The sequence below is a fragment of the Monodon monoceros genome, unplaced genomic scaffold, assembly GCF_005190385.1.
Source record: "Monodon monoceros isolate NGI ecotype Baffin Bay Population unplaced genomic scaffold, NGI_Narwhal_1 Super_Scaffold_5, whole genome shotgun sequence".
NCBI lineage: Eukaryota > Metazoa > Chordata > Mammalia > Artiodactyla > Monodontidae > Monodon > Monodon monoceros.
Window position 1 is genome coordinate 58126571 of NW_021703782.1, and position 16880 is coordinate 58143450.

Genomic DNA, 16880 nt, shown 5'->3' on the forward strand with positions numbered 1-16880 from the left:
AAAGTTTTAGGGGCTTTCTTTATGACAAAAAATATAAAATGAGGTGTGAAAGCGAATATTTAAAATTAGAAAAGAAGGAATCTTGAAAGGAAGGCACTCTGGTGGATATGCTTTGTTAGCTTCATTGTAAACATGCCTCTGGCACATGTGTTCTGCAGTTTATATCTGTTTTTTAAAATAACATTTCATAACATTAATATACTTACTTGAATTGAAAATGAAGTAAGACCTTTTCTGTTGGAAATTAAGTGTATTTGTTTATGAGGCCTGGCATTGCCAAATAGATTGTAATGAAGGACACTCTTCATTAAGTGACTCAATCTTTGAGGCAGTGCAAGGGTTTGCCATATTTAAATCACATATTTAAAATGTGATAAAAGATGTTATTAAAAACTACCATATTTAAACTAACAATATTCTATTTTATAAATGTATCAGTTTAAACAAGATGCCTCTAAATGAGAGTAATATCATAATTTGAACTAATTTTAAAAGATTTTTGGTATACTTCCCAGAAACAGAAAATGAATGACTCTAATGATTGGGTAGTAAATCCACTTTTGAAAATCAAGTGGGTTTAATTCTTCGTTTTCAATGAAACTGAAAAAAGAATGGATCTAATGAAATTGCCAGCTAACAAATTTTACTGGTAGATCACTATATACTGTTTTGCTACGTACATATCAGGAGTCACAGAAATGAGTGACATTGTTATGACAAAACTCCTTTCTTTCTTTCCCATCTCCTTACTTATACAAAAAAGTTTTCTCCATGTTTACAAATACAGAAATAAAATTAGAATTTATGTTGAATCTGGTCCCATTATAGAAGTAAATAATATTTATCTAAGGATATATGGACTAGTTGGAGGGGAAAGAAAAGCTCCATTTATTAAGAAATGTCTCCAATGCAAGAGGGAGGGGATATGGGGATATATGTATACGTATAGCTGATTCATTTTGTTATAAAGCAGAAACTAACACACTATTGTAAAGCAATTATACTCCAATAAAGATGTTAAAAAAATTTTTTAAAAAAGAAATGTCTCCAATAAAAAATTTTAAAGAATTATTCAAATCAGTAATTCATTTATATTGCTTTGGAAATTTCATCCTGGCGGTAACTTCGATGATAACTTAATCTGGAATAAAAAGGTGAATACTTTTTTTGTGGTCATAGGAAATTTTAAAATTAATTTAAATTTATATATGTATTTTGGTTACAACGGAGATAGGTAATCAAAAGATTTTCCAAGTACAAAATATAATACATTATACAAAATTTTGAGATGGGAAGTGGAAATATAATTTTAAGAAGAAAAAGGAATAATGCAAAGTTTCTATCAAGAAGAATGTCTGTTCCTATACATTTTTAAGTGGGTGACAATGGGTATCAAATTGCTGTGGTGTCTGGATTTCCTTGTATACATCTAAAAGATTGATGTACCATACTTCAATGTCATTATTTACAATACTTTATAAAATATATTATTTACAACCATCTAAATTTACAAAGGAAAAAATCAGCTATCAATTTAAAAATGTGCCAGAAAGAATATAGCTTTTGATAATTCTTTCAATGGGTATATATGCACAAAGGGTTTGAAAATCAATGACCTAGATTCCTGCAAAAGTTGCCTAACTAGTCTTCTCTCTGCTGTTAGCCTCTTCTCAATACAATGTACCCTCTATACCTCTAGTTCTCAAAACTTTTGGTCTGAAGTCCCCTATACTCTTAAAAGTTATTGAAGTGCCCCAAAAGCTTTCATTTATGTGGGTTGTATTTACCAATATTTACTATATTAGATTTCAAAATTAAGGAAATGTAAAAGTATAAACCCAGTAATGTTAGCATAAATAACATTTTTATAAAAAAATAACTATTTTCCAAAACAAAAAATTTTGTATTTAGAATAGTATGTTTTACATTTTTGTAAGTTTAATGTTGGTTTAATAGAAGACATTTTCTGTGAGTGGTTTTTTTAAAAAAGTTTTTATACAATTTTTAAAGGTTATACTTCATTTACAGTTATTACAAAATACTGGCTATATTCCCCATGTTGAACAATACATCCTTGTAGCCTATCTCAAAGGGCCCTAACTCCCGGGCTGTGGACCACTACCGGTCTGCAGCCTGCTAGGAACCGGGCCACACAGCAGGAGGTGAGCGGCAGGTGAGCGAGTGAAGCTTCATCTGCCGCTCCTCACCATCCCCCATCACTAGCGTTACTGCCTGAACCATCCCCACCATTGCTCCCATTACTGCCTGAACCATCCACTGCCTTCCCCCGACCGTGGAAGAACTGTCTTCTACGAAATCGGTCCCTGGTGCCAAAAAGGTTGGGGACTGCTGGTCTATCTTATACCCAATGGTTTGTACCTCCCATTCCTCCATCCCTATATTGCCCCTCCCTACTGGTAACCACTAGTTTGTTCTCTAAATCTGTAAGTATGCTTCTTTTTTTGTTATGTTCACTAGTTTGTTGTATTTTTTTAGATTCTACATATAAGTGGTGTCATAGAGTATTTGTCTTTCTCTGACTTAGTTCACTCAGCACAATACCCTCTAAGTCCATCCATGTTGCTGCAAATGGCAAAATTTCATTATTTTTTAAGGCTGAGTAGTATTCCATTGTATATGTAAAATGAGAGTGAAAAAGGGGAATAACATCTTAGTATTATTATAAAAATACTTCTGACCTCACAGACTCCCTAAAGGGTGTACCAGAGGTCCTCAAACTTTGAGAACTGCTGTTCTCCACCAAAAGTAGAGCTATCTTCCTAAAATATGAATCTCACCATTATTCCTGGATAAAGCCTCTAATATCCCACCTGCACACTGTCTAATGAATAATGTCTGAACACACTAACATGGCACACAGAACGCAGTATTATTCCGTTTGTTCTGTGGTAACACCATTCACTTACAACCCTGCTTATCCTGTTGTTCTTGTCATCCTCCTCATGGAATACCCTTCCTCTTGTCCATCTGGTGAACTATTAATCAATAGTTGAAATGTCATCTTTTAGTTGTGGTTTTCTCTGATTAATTTAAACCCTCAGCAGAATTACTGCACTCTAATGTTTTTGCATCATCTTCTTCATTATTGCACTTACATACTACATTGCAATGACTGGATTACACATTTGATTTTTCCTAAAGTAAGAGACCTTAAAAGGCAAAGGATTATGGATAGTGGACCTGTCAGTTGAATTTCCACGCCGTATCAAACTTTTCCACTTAGTTCAGCCTTCCTTGTAAGGGACAGTTCTTTTTTTTCTGATGCTGATCCTATCTTCTTATTCCAATTTCCTTGTATGGTGTTTGGAACACAGTAGGTGCTTTATAAGTAGGTGCTTAATAAGTATTTATTAAATTGTATTCACTAAGTATGCCAAAATCACTGGAAATCCATATAACTAATCATTATGGATTGCTAGTTAATTCCATTTAACTTCTCTAATTTCTCATTCTGGAAAAACAGAATGAAATTCATGTATCACTGGGGACATGACCAAAATAAGACAGTCAAGTTCAGATAAGTCTTATTTTCTAGTTTCACTTAAACCCTAAAAATAATTAGATAATGCTAATGCTCATAATTATCATCAGGATATTCCTTTAAAATGTTTCTAGTATTATAAAAAACTTCAAACATATACAAATTAGAGAACAATGAACAACCATGTACCTGTCACTTAGCTAAATTCATTGCCCACCTTGTTTTATCTACTACTCCCGACCTGCACACAACAGTATTTATATGAAATGAGTTCTGGATATGACAGTATTTCAACCATATTTCATACCATAACTATCCCAGTATGCATCTCTAAAACATAAGCAGTCTTCTTTAAAACACATTCACAATGCCATTATAAATCATTCTCCTGTGTAAGGGGTCCAAGATGGCAGCCTAAGAAGACTCTGAGCTCACCTCCTCCCATAGACACATCAAATTTACAGCTACACATGAAGTACTTTTCCTCTGAAAAGTGTATGATAACTAGATGAACAGCACCTCCACAACAAAAGATAAAAGAGACTCATTAAAACAGGCAGGAGAGGCAGAGAGACAGTCCCACCCAGGACCCCATCCCAGGAGCAAATCAGAAGGATCACAAAAATATGTAACCTTTTGGAGTAAAAAAAAGAGGGAGTAAAGGGATTGAGCTCCAAATAACGTACCTCAACCCTTGAGTGCAGCACTGGGAACACGAGCCCCTAAAACATCTGTTTTTGAAAATCAATGGGGATTAAGTCCAGGAGAACCACATAACTGTAGGGAACAAAGAACCCGCTCTTAAAGAGCTCACACAGACCCATCTACCATGAGAAACAGCACAAAAGCAACAGTGTGAAAACACCTACACCATAAGTGAGGGAGACCTACTTACTGGTCTTAGAGCAGCTGCTAGAGAGGCAGGAACCTAACGGGACTTTCTCTGGAGACAAAAGCACTGGTAGATGACATCTTTGAAATCTCATTCTAACTTGCTGGTGATACAGCTAGTGGGCACTATTTTTGGTGCCCTTCTTCTAGCCTCCTAGCACCAGTAGGTGTGCTCCTCCCACCCCGAACCACAACTGAGCCAAAGCGAGTACCTTGAGTGCCCTGCCTACCCAGTGCAGATGTCACACCACAATTGGGCTGGACAAACACACGATATACCCCACCCTCCCCACACAATAGCTGCACCATAACTGGGATGAGCAAGTGCCCCAAACCCAGTCCACACTATGCAACAGCTCACTACAACCAGCAGGTGAGCACCCCAAATCCCACACATCCCACATCATAGCAGCAGCCCCACCACAGCTTGTAGGTGTGCACAGTCCACGTGAAGAACACCCGTGAGTGCCTGGGTCTGGTGGCCAGGGAGATTGTGCTTCTGGGCCCTATGGATTATCTCCTACACAAGAACAAGACTGGAAGAGGTAGCTGTTTCACCTAATGAATTTAGACAAATAGAGAAAGTTATGCACCATGAGAAGGCAGAGGAATATGTTCCAAACCAAAGAAAAAGACAAAAGACATTAATGAAATGGAGCTAAGCAACTCACTCAACAAAGAGTTCAAAGCAATGGTCATAAAAATGCTCATTGAACTCAGAAGAAGATTGGATAAACACAGCAAGAACTTAAACAAAGAGGTAGAAAATATAAGAAAGTACTAAATAGAAGTTATAGCTAAACTGAAGAATACACTTGAGGGTTTCAACAGAAGACTTGATGAAGCAGAAGAACGAATCAGCAAGCTGGAAAATGAAACAAATAGAAATCACCCAGACACAGTTGCAAAATGAAAAAAGAATTTAAAAAAGTGAATATACCTTAAGGGACTTCTGGAACAACATCAAGCAGAACAGCATTCACATTATAGGGGTCCCAGAGGAAAAGAGAAAGAGAGAAAAGGTCAGAAAAATTTTGAAGAAATAATGAATGAAAACTTCCCTAATCTGGGGAAGAAAGCAGACATTCTGGGTCTAAGAATTTCAGAAAGTTCCAAATAAGATGAACCCAGAGAGAACCATACCAAGACACATTACAATTAAGATGGTAAAAGTTAAGGATAAAGAATCTTAAAAGCAGCAAAAACAAAAAGCCCCCCAAACCCCCAAAACACTACCTATTAAGTACAAGGGAAATCCCTAAATCAGCAGATTTTTCAGCAGAAACTTTATCAGCCAGAAAGAAGTGGATGACCTATTCAAAATGCTGAAAGGAAAAACTTTCCAACCAAGAATTCTCTACCAATTCTACCAGTCAAGATTATCAATCAGAACTGAAGAAGAGATGAAGAATTTTACAAATAAGCAAAAGCTAAAGGATTTCATCACCACTAAACTGGCCTTATAAGAAATGTTAAAGGGACTTCTCTAGGCTAAAAAAGAAATGGCACTAATTAATAATAAGAAAATATATGAAAATGAAAATCTCAGTGGAAAACATATAGTAAAGGTAGTGGCTCAGTCACTTATAAAGCAAGTATGAAGACAAAAGTAGTAAAGTTAACTCAAATTACAGTAATACTTAAGGGAAGCATAAAATAAGAATATGCAAAAGGCATCATCAGGGCTTCCCTGGTGGCGTAGTGGTTGAGAGTCCGCCTGCCAATGCAGGGAACACGGGTTCGCGCCCCGGTCTGGGAAGATCCCACATGTCGCGGAGTGGCTGGGCCCATGCGCCGTGGCCGCTGAGCCTGCACGTCCGGAGCCTGTGCTCCGCAACGGGAGAGGCCACAACAGTGAGGGGCCCACGTACTGCAAAATAAATAAATAAATAAAATAAAATAAAAAGGCATCATCAAAAATATAAAATGTGGCAGGGGGGAGAGTAAAAATGTAAAGCTTTGCTTTACATTTTAAGTTGTTATCAACTTGGAAGACACTGCTATATACATACAATGTTATATGTAAACACCACAGTAACCACAAAGAAAAACCTTACAGTACACACAGAAAAGGAGAATGGAATCTAAACATAATACTAAAAAAATCCAGCAAACCACATGGGATTTTTGCATATATGTTCATCCAGGTATTGGCCTGTAAAAAATCCAGCAAACCAAAGGGAAGACAGAAGAAAGGAACAGAGAGGAAGTATAAAAACAGCCAGAAAACAATAAACAAAATGGCAATAAGTACATACCTATCAATTACTTTAAATGTAAATGGACTAAATTAGCCAATATAAAGACATATAGTGGCTGAATAGATTAAAAAAAAAAACAACAAGACCCATCTATATGCTGCCTAGAGATTTATTTCAGAAGTAAAGACACACACAGACTGGATGTGAGGAAAAAGTAATGAAAAGAAAGCTGGTGTAGCTATACTCACAGCAGATAAAACAGACTTTAAAACAAAGCCTGTAATAAAAGATAAAGAAAGGCACTATACAATGATAAAGGGGTCAATCCAGCAAGAAGATAAAACATTTATAAATATATATGCACACTACGTAGGAACACCAAAATATATAAAGCAAATATTACTGGCCCTAAAGGGAGAAATTAAAAGCAATATAATAATAGTAGGGGATTTTAATACCCCACTTACAGCAATGGATAGATCATTCACAAAAAAATCAATCAAAAAGGAAACATTTGGCCTTAAATGACACATTAGATAAGATGGAGTTCACAGATATGTTCAGAATACTCTATCCAGAAGCAGCAGAATACACATTCTTCTAAGGTACACATGGAACATTCTCCAGGATAGATCATGTGTTAGCCCACAACATGTCCCAGTAATTCAAGAAGACTGAAATCATATCAAGCATGTTTTCCAACTATAATGGTATGAAACTAGGAATCACAATAAGAAAACTGGAAAACCACAAAAACATGAAGATTAAACAACATGCGACTAAACAACTAATGGGTCAATGAAGAAATCAAAGGAGAAAAAAGAAAAAAAGCCTAGGGACAAATAAAAACAAAAATAAAGCACACCAAAATCTATGGAATGCAGCAAAAGTGGTTCTAGGAAGGAAGTTCATAGCAATACAGGCCTACCTCAAGAAACAAGTAAAGTCTCAAATAAACAACCTGAATTTGCACCTAAAGGAACTAGAAAAAGACCAAAGCCCAAAGGTAGTAGAAGGAAGGAAATAATAAGATGAGGGCAGAAATAGAGACTAAAAAGACAATAGAACAGATCAATGAAACCAAGAGCTGGTTCTCTGAGAAGATAAACAAATCAAGAAGCCTTTAGCTAGACTAACCAAGAAAAAAAGGAGACGGCTCAAATAAATAAAATTAGAAACGAAAGAGGACAAGTCACAACTGATACCACAGAAATACAAAGGATAATAAGAGAATACTACAAACAATTATATGCCAACAAAGTGAACAACCCAGAAAGAACAAATTCCTAGAAACATATAATCTACCAGGACTGAATCATGAAGAAACAGAAATAGAAAGCCTGAATAGTCCTGAATAGTAAGGAGACTGAGTCAGTAATCAAAAAACTTCCAACAAATGCCAAGTCCAGGAAACAGACAGCTTCACTGATGAATTCTTCCAAACATTCAAATAAGATTCAATACTTTTCCTTCTCAATTCTTCCAAAAAAACTGAAGAGGAGGGAACACATCTAAACATGTTATGAGGCCAACATTACCCTAATACCAAAACCAGACAAGGACACCGCAAAAAAATAAATTACAGGCCAATACCTGGATGAATATAGATGCAAAAATCCTCAACAAAATATTAGCAAACTGAATTCAACAATACATCAAAAGGATCATATCCCATGGTCAAGTGGGATTTATTCCAAGGCTGTAAGGATGGTTCAACATCTGCATGAACAAAATGAAGGATAAATACCATACGATTGTCTCAACAGATGCAGAAAAAGCAACTGATAAGATTCTAACATCCACTTATGACAAAAACTCTCAACAAAGTGGGTATAGAGGGAACCTACCTCAACATAATAAAGGCCATATATGACAAATCCACAGTTAACATCATACTCAACAATGAAAACCTGAAAGCCTTTCCTCTAAAATCAGAAACAAGACAAGGATGCCCACTCTCACCACTTTTATTCAACACAGTATTGGAAATTCTAGTCACAGCAATTAAGCAAGAAAAAGAAAGAAAAGGCATCCAAATTCGAAAGGAGGAAGTAAAACCGTCACTCTTTGCAGATGGCATTATACTATATAGAGAAAACCCTAAAGACTCCATGAAATAAAAAAAAAAACTTTTAGAACTAATAAATTCAGTAAAGTCACAGGATACCAAAAACAAAAAAATCAATATACACAAGCCAGTGACATTTCTATACACTAATAGCAAACTAACAGAAAGAGAAATTAAAGCAATCCCATTTACCACTGTATCAAAAACAATAAAATATCTAGGAATAAATTCAACCAAGGAGGTGAATGACCTGTACAGTGAAAACTGTTTAAGACACTGATAAAAGAAATCAAAGAAGGCACAATTAAATGGGAAGACAGTCCATGCTCATGGATTGGAAGACTTAATATTGTTAAAATGTCCATACTACCCAAAGCAATCTACAGATTTAATGCAATTCTTATCAAAATTCCAGTGACATATTTCACAGAACTAGAACAAATTTTAAAATTTGTACGAAACCACAAAAGATCCCTTGAGAAAGGGAACAACCTTGAGAAAGAAGAACAAAGCTGGAGGTAGCATGCTCCCTGATTTCAAGATATGCTACAAAGCCACAGTGATCAAAACAGGTTGGTACCGGCATAAAAACAGACACCAGATCAACCAAACAGAATTGAGAGCCCAGAAATAAACCCATATATATATGGACAATTAAATTATAATAAAGGAGCAAAGAACATACAATGGAGAAAGGACAGTCTCTTCAATAAAGGGTGTTGGGAAAACTGGACAAACATGTGCAAAAGAATGAAATTAGACCACTATTTTATACCACATACAAAAATTAACTCAAAATAGATTAAAGACTTGAATGTATGACCTAAAACCATAAAATTCCCAGAGGAAAACATAGGAAATAACTTCATTGATTATTACTATAAATATATAAATGACAAACTATTAATAGTAAAAATAAAGTTTGAAGTTTGTGCTCCAAAACTTCATTTTACTGTACTAAAATAGACTCACCAGAATATGGGACTTTCACCAGGTTCTTTCACTTTGTAGTATTCTTTGCCTTGTGGCAACACTTTGGTTAAGCCAAAATCTCCTATTTTAACTCTGTTTTCATTCTCCACCAATATATTCCTCGTTGCCAGATCCCTGTGGATATACCTTTTTGTACCAAGATACTCCATACCCTATGAATAAAATAACATTTTTCTTTCAGCTAGCTTTATAAACATAAACAATTTAAATAGTCTTGTATCTTTCTACTCCCTTAATTATCTAAGAAAAACCTTAGAGGATTTCTTAATAATTACTTCAACATATTCTCTTCATCTACAACAAACAGCCAGGATATTAGGTACCTTGCATATCTGAGATGTGTACTGAAGAAGTTTTTTATGATCTATCCGTTCTTTATGTTTTTGGAGATAGTCTCGTAAACTTCCATATGGTAAATATTCCATAATTAATCTTAGATTACGCCGGCCTATTAACACAAAAATGAGAACATAACGTTTTACTCTGCTATACTTTACTGATGAACTATTAGAAAAAAACTGTATAAAAATGACTTAAAGGGCTTCCCTGGTGGCGCAGTGGTTGAGAGTCCGCCTGCCGATGCAGGGGACATGGGTTCGTGCCCCGGTCCGGGAAGATCCCACATGCTGCGGAGTGGCTGGGCCCGTGAGCCATGGCCGCTGAGCCTGTGCGTCCGGAGCCTGTGCTCCGCAACAGGAGAGGCCACAACAGTGAGAGGCCCGCGTACCGCAAAAAAAAAAAAAAGACTTAAAAGATATATAAAATCTAAGAGACTTCCCTTGTGGTGCACTGGATAAGATTCCACACTCCCAATGCAGGGGGCCCGGGTTTGATCCCTGGTCAGGGAACTAGATCCCATATGCATGCTGCAACTAAGAGTTAGCATGCCACAACTAAGGAGCCTGTGTGCCACAACTAAGGAGCCCTGGAGCCGCAACTAATACCCAGTGCAACCTAAAAAAAAAAAAATAATAGTAATAAAGCATGACTGGAGGTTTTTTTTTTTTTGGCTGCGTTGGGTCTTCATTGCTGCGTAGGGGCTTTCTCTAGTTGCAGTGAGCGGGGGCTACTCTTCGTTGCAGTGCATGGGCTTCTCACTGCGGTGGCTTCTCTTGTGGAGCACGGGCTTTAGGTGTGCAGGCTTCAGTAGTTGTGGTGTGTGGGCTCAGTAGTTGTGGCTACGGACTCTAAAGCACAGGCTCAGTAGTTGTGGTAAACGGGTTTAGGTGCTCCGCAGCATGTGGGATCATCCTGGACCAGGTATCGAACCCACGTCCCCTGCACTGGCAGGTGGATTCTCAACCACTGTGCCATCAGGGAAGTCCTGGAGTTATTAATAAAAAAAAAAATCTGAGTCTAAGATGACAAAACCTGATTATAAAATTAAAGGTGATGTAGTAGTTAAGAACAATGACTTTTTTTTTTTTTTTTGCATTACGCGGGCCTCTCGCTGTTGTGGCCTCTCCCATTGCGGAGCACATGCTCTGGACATGCAGGCTCAGTGGCCATGGCTCACGGGCCCAGCCGCTCCGCGGCATGTGGGATCTTCCCGGACCGGGGCACGAACCCGTGTCCCTCGCATCGGCAGGCGGACTCTCAACCACTGCGCCACCAGGGAAGCCCAAGAACAATGACTTTTTGAATCAAGAAGATTTGAATAGAAGTTTTAAAAATAGTTATGTTTTAATCTTCTGTAACCCATTATGCAAACCAAAATAAGCTGATGAGAAAACTTCCTTTCTCTTCATCTATACTGAATAAAAAGCATCTAATTTAAAAAAATAATATTTTCACAGAAAATTTCTTTCTTTAAAAATGACATTCCCTTGGTAAGTTTAAGCAAGAATGGTAACCACCATCCTCAGTGAAGAGAATGATCAATCAAGTAGTCAAGGATTTCCTAACACCAAGTACAATCTCCAGTCATACAGAATGCTTCTTTCTCTGGGTACTGGAATATTTTAAGTCCAGATCTGGAGGCATTATAAGTTTCTACAACATTACCCAGGATGTCAAAGACATACCCTGAGTTCAAAAAAGGTATCAATGGGCAACATACCAGCACTGTAGCACACTCCCTTGTACTTTACAATGTTGTCATGTTGCAAGGATTTAAGGATTTCAATTTCCCTTTCAAAGTCTCTGAGGTGCTCTTCAGTACTGTGCTGGAGCTTCTTCACAGCCACCACCTCTCCAGTGTTGTCTTGTAGAGGGTCATACCGGCACATCTCCACACTGCCAAAATTACCCTAAATAATACATCACATTAAGATAGAAATCGCAAGTTTTCTAGAAAAAGTACTAATAAATTCTGATTATACAGGCAATTTTCAGCAGCTAGAAGATGTATCTCGAAACTCACATTAAACAACTTTCAGAACAAGAAAAGGAGATAATATTTCAATAGGTGAGTAGTAAACTTAAATATTTAATTTCTTCAAAAGGAATTACAGGCTGAAATATAAAAACTTCAAAAAAGCATTTAAACAAATCATTAACATTAATTTTTAAGATAAGCCAAGGGACATGCCAGGGAATTCCTAAATTTCTATCACTAACTTCCAGGAAGAACTTTTCTTCTTCACAATATAGCCTTTGATGTCACTGTCAGTGAGCTATATGGAATAAGGGTATGTTACAGACTGAATATGTCCATGCCCATCCCCCCAAATTCATATGATAAAGCTCTAACCCTGAATGTGAGTGTATTTGGAGATAAAACTGTGAAGAGGTGATAAAGATTAAATAAGGTCATAAGGGTGAGTCCTTCATCCAATAGGGCTGGTGCCTTTATAAGAAGAGGAAGAGACACCAGTTCTCTCTGCCATATAAGGACACAGTGAGAAGGTGGTCATGTGCAAGCCAAGAAAAGAGCCCTCATCAGAAACTGAACCCTACTGGAACCCTGATCTTAGACTTTTCAGCCTCTAGAATTATGAGAAATAAATGTCTGCTGTTTAAGCCAAGGTCAGCCTGTGTGGTTGGCAGCTTCTGTGATTATCTCCCAATGTTCTCTACATTCTGACATTCAAGCTCTTTTAAAATCCCCTCCCCTTGAGTGTAGGCTGGATTTATTAACTCATTTTTAATGAACAGAATATGGCAGGAGTGATAAGATGCCACTCCTGAGATTAGGATATGAAAACACAATGGCTTCGATCTTGGGTATTTGCTCTCAGCTCCCGTGTTGTGAGGCAGCCTGTGGAGAGGCCCGTGTAAGTGAGCTTGGAAGCAGATATTCTGAGGCCTTGTCAATAGCCACGTGGTAAGCTTGGAAGTAAGCCTTCCCCTAGTCAAGCCTTCAGAGAAGACTGCAAGACCTGGATGACACCTTGATTACAGTCTAGTGAGAGACCTTGAGCTATAACCACCCAGCTAAGTTACTCCCAGATTCCTGACTCACCTAACCTGTGTGATAATAAATGCTTTTTTGTTTTCAGCTGTTATGTTTCAGGGTGATCTGTTGCACAGCAACAGATAACTAATACACCCAAATACATACTTTTTTTTTGTCATTGCTACATACTTTGAAACATTCCCGAGACTATTTTACAAACCAGGAATGACAGCAAAGTATTAATGTAACTAAGCCAATACATAATATAACACCCAATGTTTAGCTCTGGTAAAGCTGGATCAGAACATTTAGTTTAGATTCAATACCTAAGTGAGGCCTTCATAATACATCCAAGCCAAAATCCAGTTCATAAAGCTACATGGTACAGAGCCCTATACTAGCAAGCTTAGAGGAAGAAAGAGGGATTTACCACTATGATTGGACCTGCTAAGAACTAAGGTTTTCTTGGTCTTACTTAAAATATGTAGGCTATGCATGACTGTGTGACCTTTCAGCAGGGAGAGACTGTCTGCTAGTAAACATGGTCCAGTCAACATCTAGACTCTGAACAAGCAGATTAATTATTTCTCTCTGAGATGACTGAAAAAGGACATCGGTGGAGAGGCTTAATTAATTGTTCCTTTCTGTATCTCACAACCAAAGCGCCCTCTACCAAGAGTCTCATGGTCAAATTAATTGGGGAAAATACTGCCTAATTTATCCATCTCTTGAAAATGTTCAATGCACAGTACATGTTAAAGGTTCTGAGAAGTTCTTCAGTAAAGACAGCTGTTTATTTAACACAGCATTTCTTCAACATCTGACAACTAAACCTTTTTTCTACAAACACTTTTTTTAAACTTTTTATTTTATATTGGAGTATAGTTGATTAACAATGTTTGTTAGTTTCAGGTGTAGAGTAAAGTGATTCAGGTGTAGATTCAGTGATTCAGGTGTAGATTCAGTGATTCAGGTGTAGAGTAAAGTTATACATGTATCTGTTCTTTTTCAAATTATTTTCCCATTTAGGTTGTTACATAATATTGAGCAGAGTTCCCTGTGGTATAGAGTAGATCCTTGTTGGTTATACAAACAGTCTTTAAAATTTTGTGGAAAGTGAACTTTAGAGAATCTCTTAAGCCTTTTTTTCCCTAAATAAAATGTTTTACGATTATATTTCAACTATTTAAAAATCTTCTAACATCTTACCTTGCCAAGTTGCTGTAGAAATTTCAAGTGTCTCTCTTCAAATTGTGTAGGGTCTCGGTCTTCAAAAGCACCAGAAAACCCTAGGGCACCTATTCTCATATTAGGTAACATGTCATTTTCTGTTAATAGTTCGTAATCTGGAGAAATAAAGAATATTTCTACCATAACCTGGCAAATCCATTCTCTAGGTTAAAATAATACATATTCAAGCTGACCAAAATAATCAGAATGAGTTAGAAATACTAAATACAAATCAATACAGGGCAACTCTAATAGTTTTGATTATGTTAATGGAAGCCTTGAATTATAACCCATAATCTAACATGTTTTCAGTAAAGATTTTTGCAAAGGATAAATGAATACTTTCCAAAATAGGTAGTTTTAATAGTTATAAAGTAAGATTATATGCCGATTTTTGTGGTGAGAAGAGATAATAGTATTGGAACAGGAAATACTTATAGGTCAGACACATGTATATTTAGCTATGTATTTTAAAGGAGGAGAGGAAAAACAAATATACTTCATGTTTACAAAATTAATCAATTACAGAATATATGAGAACTAGTTAAAAAAACAAAAGAATTGTTTTTAAAAAGTCAAATAAGTCAAATAAACTTCTATAGTTTACTATTCATTAACTGGCAAACTAAAATGAGGTTATTAAAAGGGAAAAAGCCTTTTTTAAAAATGGAAATACTTCACAATCAGTGAGACCAGAAAATGTATAAAGTAGGAAAAGTCAAATGAACGTAAGAAATTAAGAGGGTCAAAAAGATATCAGGGAACTTTCCAGAGGGGATTACAAAATTAGTAAGGATTTATTAAATATAACAAAGATAGAAAGATAGCTGGAGACTCATTAAGATTGCTCCATCAATACGTACCTGGAGTAAACAAACTATTAAGATCTCGTATGATGGCTCTGAAAGAAGGTCTAAAATCTGGTTCGTAATCCATACAATTATGAATAAGATTTGCTAATTCTGTCCACTTTGGTGCAGGAAGCTGGTGCCTATTTTCATAAAACTGTAGTTTCTATAATTAAAGAACCACATGTTGATAATAAATTATAAATGCCGTATCAACCTTTTTTACATAAAATGGGCTAAAGAATATCAAATCATGTGCAAAAAATATCAGGGATCACAAGGTAATTCCAACTTCACCGTTTACATGAACTTACTCTTTGAGAATCCAAAGCACTCAGGGGCTTATCTCCTCCACTACAGATTTCCCACAAAGTGGTACCAAAACTCCATTTGTCTGTTGCCAAATTTAGATTTTTAGGATTTTCAATGCATTCAGGTGGTACCCATGGTATTCTCTCCTGCAGAACTTTCAAATGATAGGAACAAAGTATGGTTAAAGAGTTCCCACAATTAAACAATTCTTATATATGTTAATAATTTTTGCTGTATAATTAAGAGAGTACAGAGTCCTTTCTCCTTCACCATATGAATATATATTCTCTTTCTTCACATCCCATTCCAAAGGGTAAAGTCCCCCTGAGTATCAGATCTAACTAAGATCCTATAACATTTTCTGCCCTATAGTCTCTGTCTTCACTTCATATAAAGGCACCAAGTTTAAGTACTACTGGCTGAAATAGGAAACCATGCATCAGTGTACAAAAGTTGATCAATTTGGATTCTAACTTTAGACATACAATTAGAGAAATTAGCTAATGTAATGAAATACAATTACAACACTATTTGGATCAAAAAAATGCCTCTCAATTATCTGACTGAATTTTTTACTTTAATTAATTGTGTTAAGGAGAAGGTTATCAACACAAAAGTTTTAAGAAGTCATAATTAGCTGAATAATTAAACTAAATAAAAAATTCAAACTTGATAATATATCTTCTCAAATTTTTATTTAACGACTAAAGGGAAGAAAAATTTAGAAGAATTTACTTGTGGCTCAAAGAATGATATTTAAAAATTTCACAATAAAACTGGATAAAATCCAATATTCCATATATAATTAGGGATTAACACTGTTTTAAAAAAATCATCTTACAGTACATAGAAACATGCTTATAAGAAAGGAGAAACAGAGACTAGGATGTAACTATAACTTAATTTAGATTGCTAAAAATGGTAACTAAATTTTATTATTAATCAAGAACATGTCAATAAAATAGAATTTGAGAAAAATTAACAGCCTGATCTTTATGCCTCTTTCTAAGCAAAGCTTAATAAAGTTAAATTCGATCCCTGTAGAACTTACTGTCCTTTGGCAAAACTGTAATACTAATGCCAGGATCACTAAGTTTGATGAAAGGAGGATTTCCTGTCTTCCTGTCTTCTTCTCTGATAAGAAGAATATTTTTGGTGCACACATTCCCATGAATAAGGGTTTTTTCTTCCTATTAAAGTTAAATGCATATACATTCAAATATTAGTCCACAAATAATTTGAGCACTTAATATGTCCAAGACCCCAAAATGGATTTAAAAAGTAAAAATAAGAAAACAGTATTAATAAACATTAATTGGAGGCACACTTTGAGAAAATAAAACGAAATTTTATGGCATCACCGTGCTTTGTGTTTTACATTTTAAGTGAAACAATGCTCTATACCCACGAAGAAACAAATACTTAAAAAAAAAATTATTTATTTATTTATTATTTATTTTTGGCTGCGTTGGGTCTTCGTTGCTGTGCGCAGGCTTTT

The 16880-nt window shown here is 36.0% G+C and overlaps 1 protein-coding gene across 3 annotated transcripts in view; it reads right to left on the bottom strand.

Moving 5' to 3' along the window:
• JAK2 (Janus kinase 2) overlaps positions 1-16880 on the bottom strand; it is a 158832-nt gene that overhangs the window by 6582 nt on the left and 135370 nt on the right. For all 3 annotated transcript variants that reach the window (XM_029201382.1, XM_029201383.1, XM_029201384.1), the window contains exons 16-22: positions 16434-16572; positions 15385-15536; positions 15086-15236; positions 14202-14338; positions 11715-11904; positions 9979-10103; positions 9635-9807 (exon numbers count right to left, since the gene is read on the bottom strand). In XM_029201382.1, the coding sequence (XP_029057215.1) occupies positions 9635-9807; positions 9979-10103; positions 11715-11904; positions 14202-14338; positions 15086-15236; positions 15385-15536; positions 16434-16572 (1067 nt within the window). The remainder of the gene's footprint in view (positions 1-9634; positions 9808-9978; positions 10104-11714; positions 11905-14201; positions 14339-15085; positions 15237-15384; positions 15537-16433; positions 16573-16880) is intronic.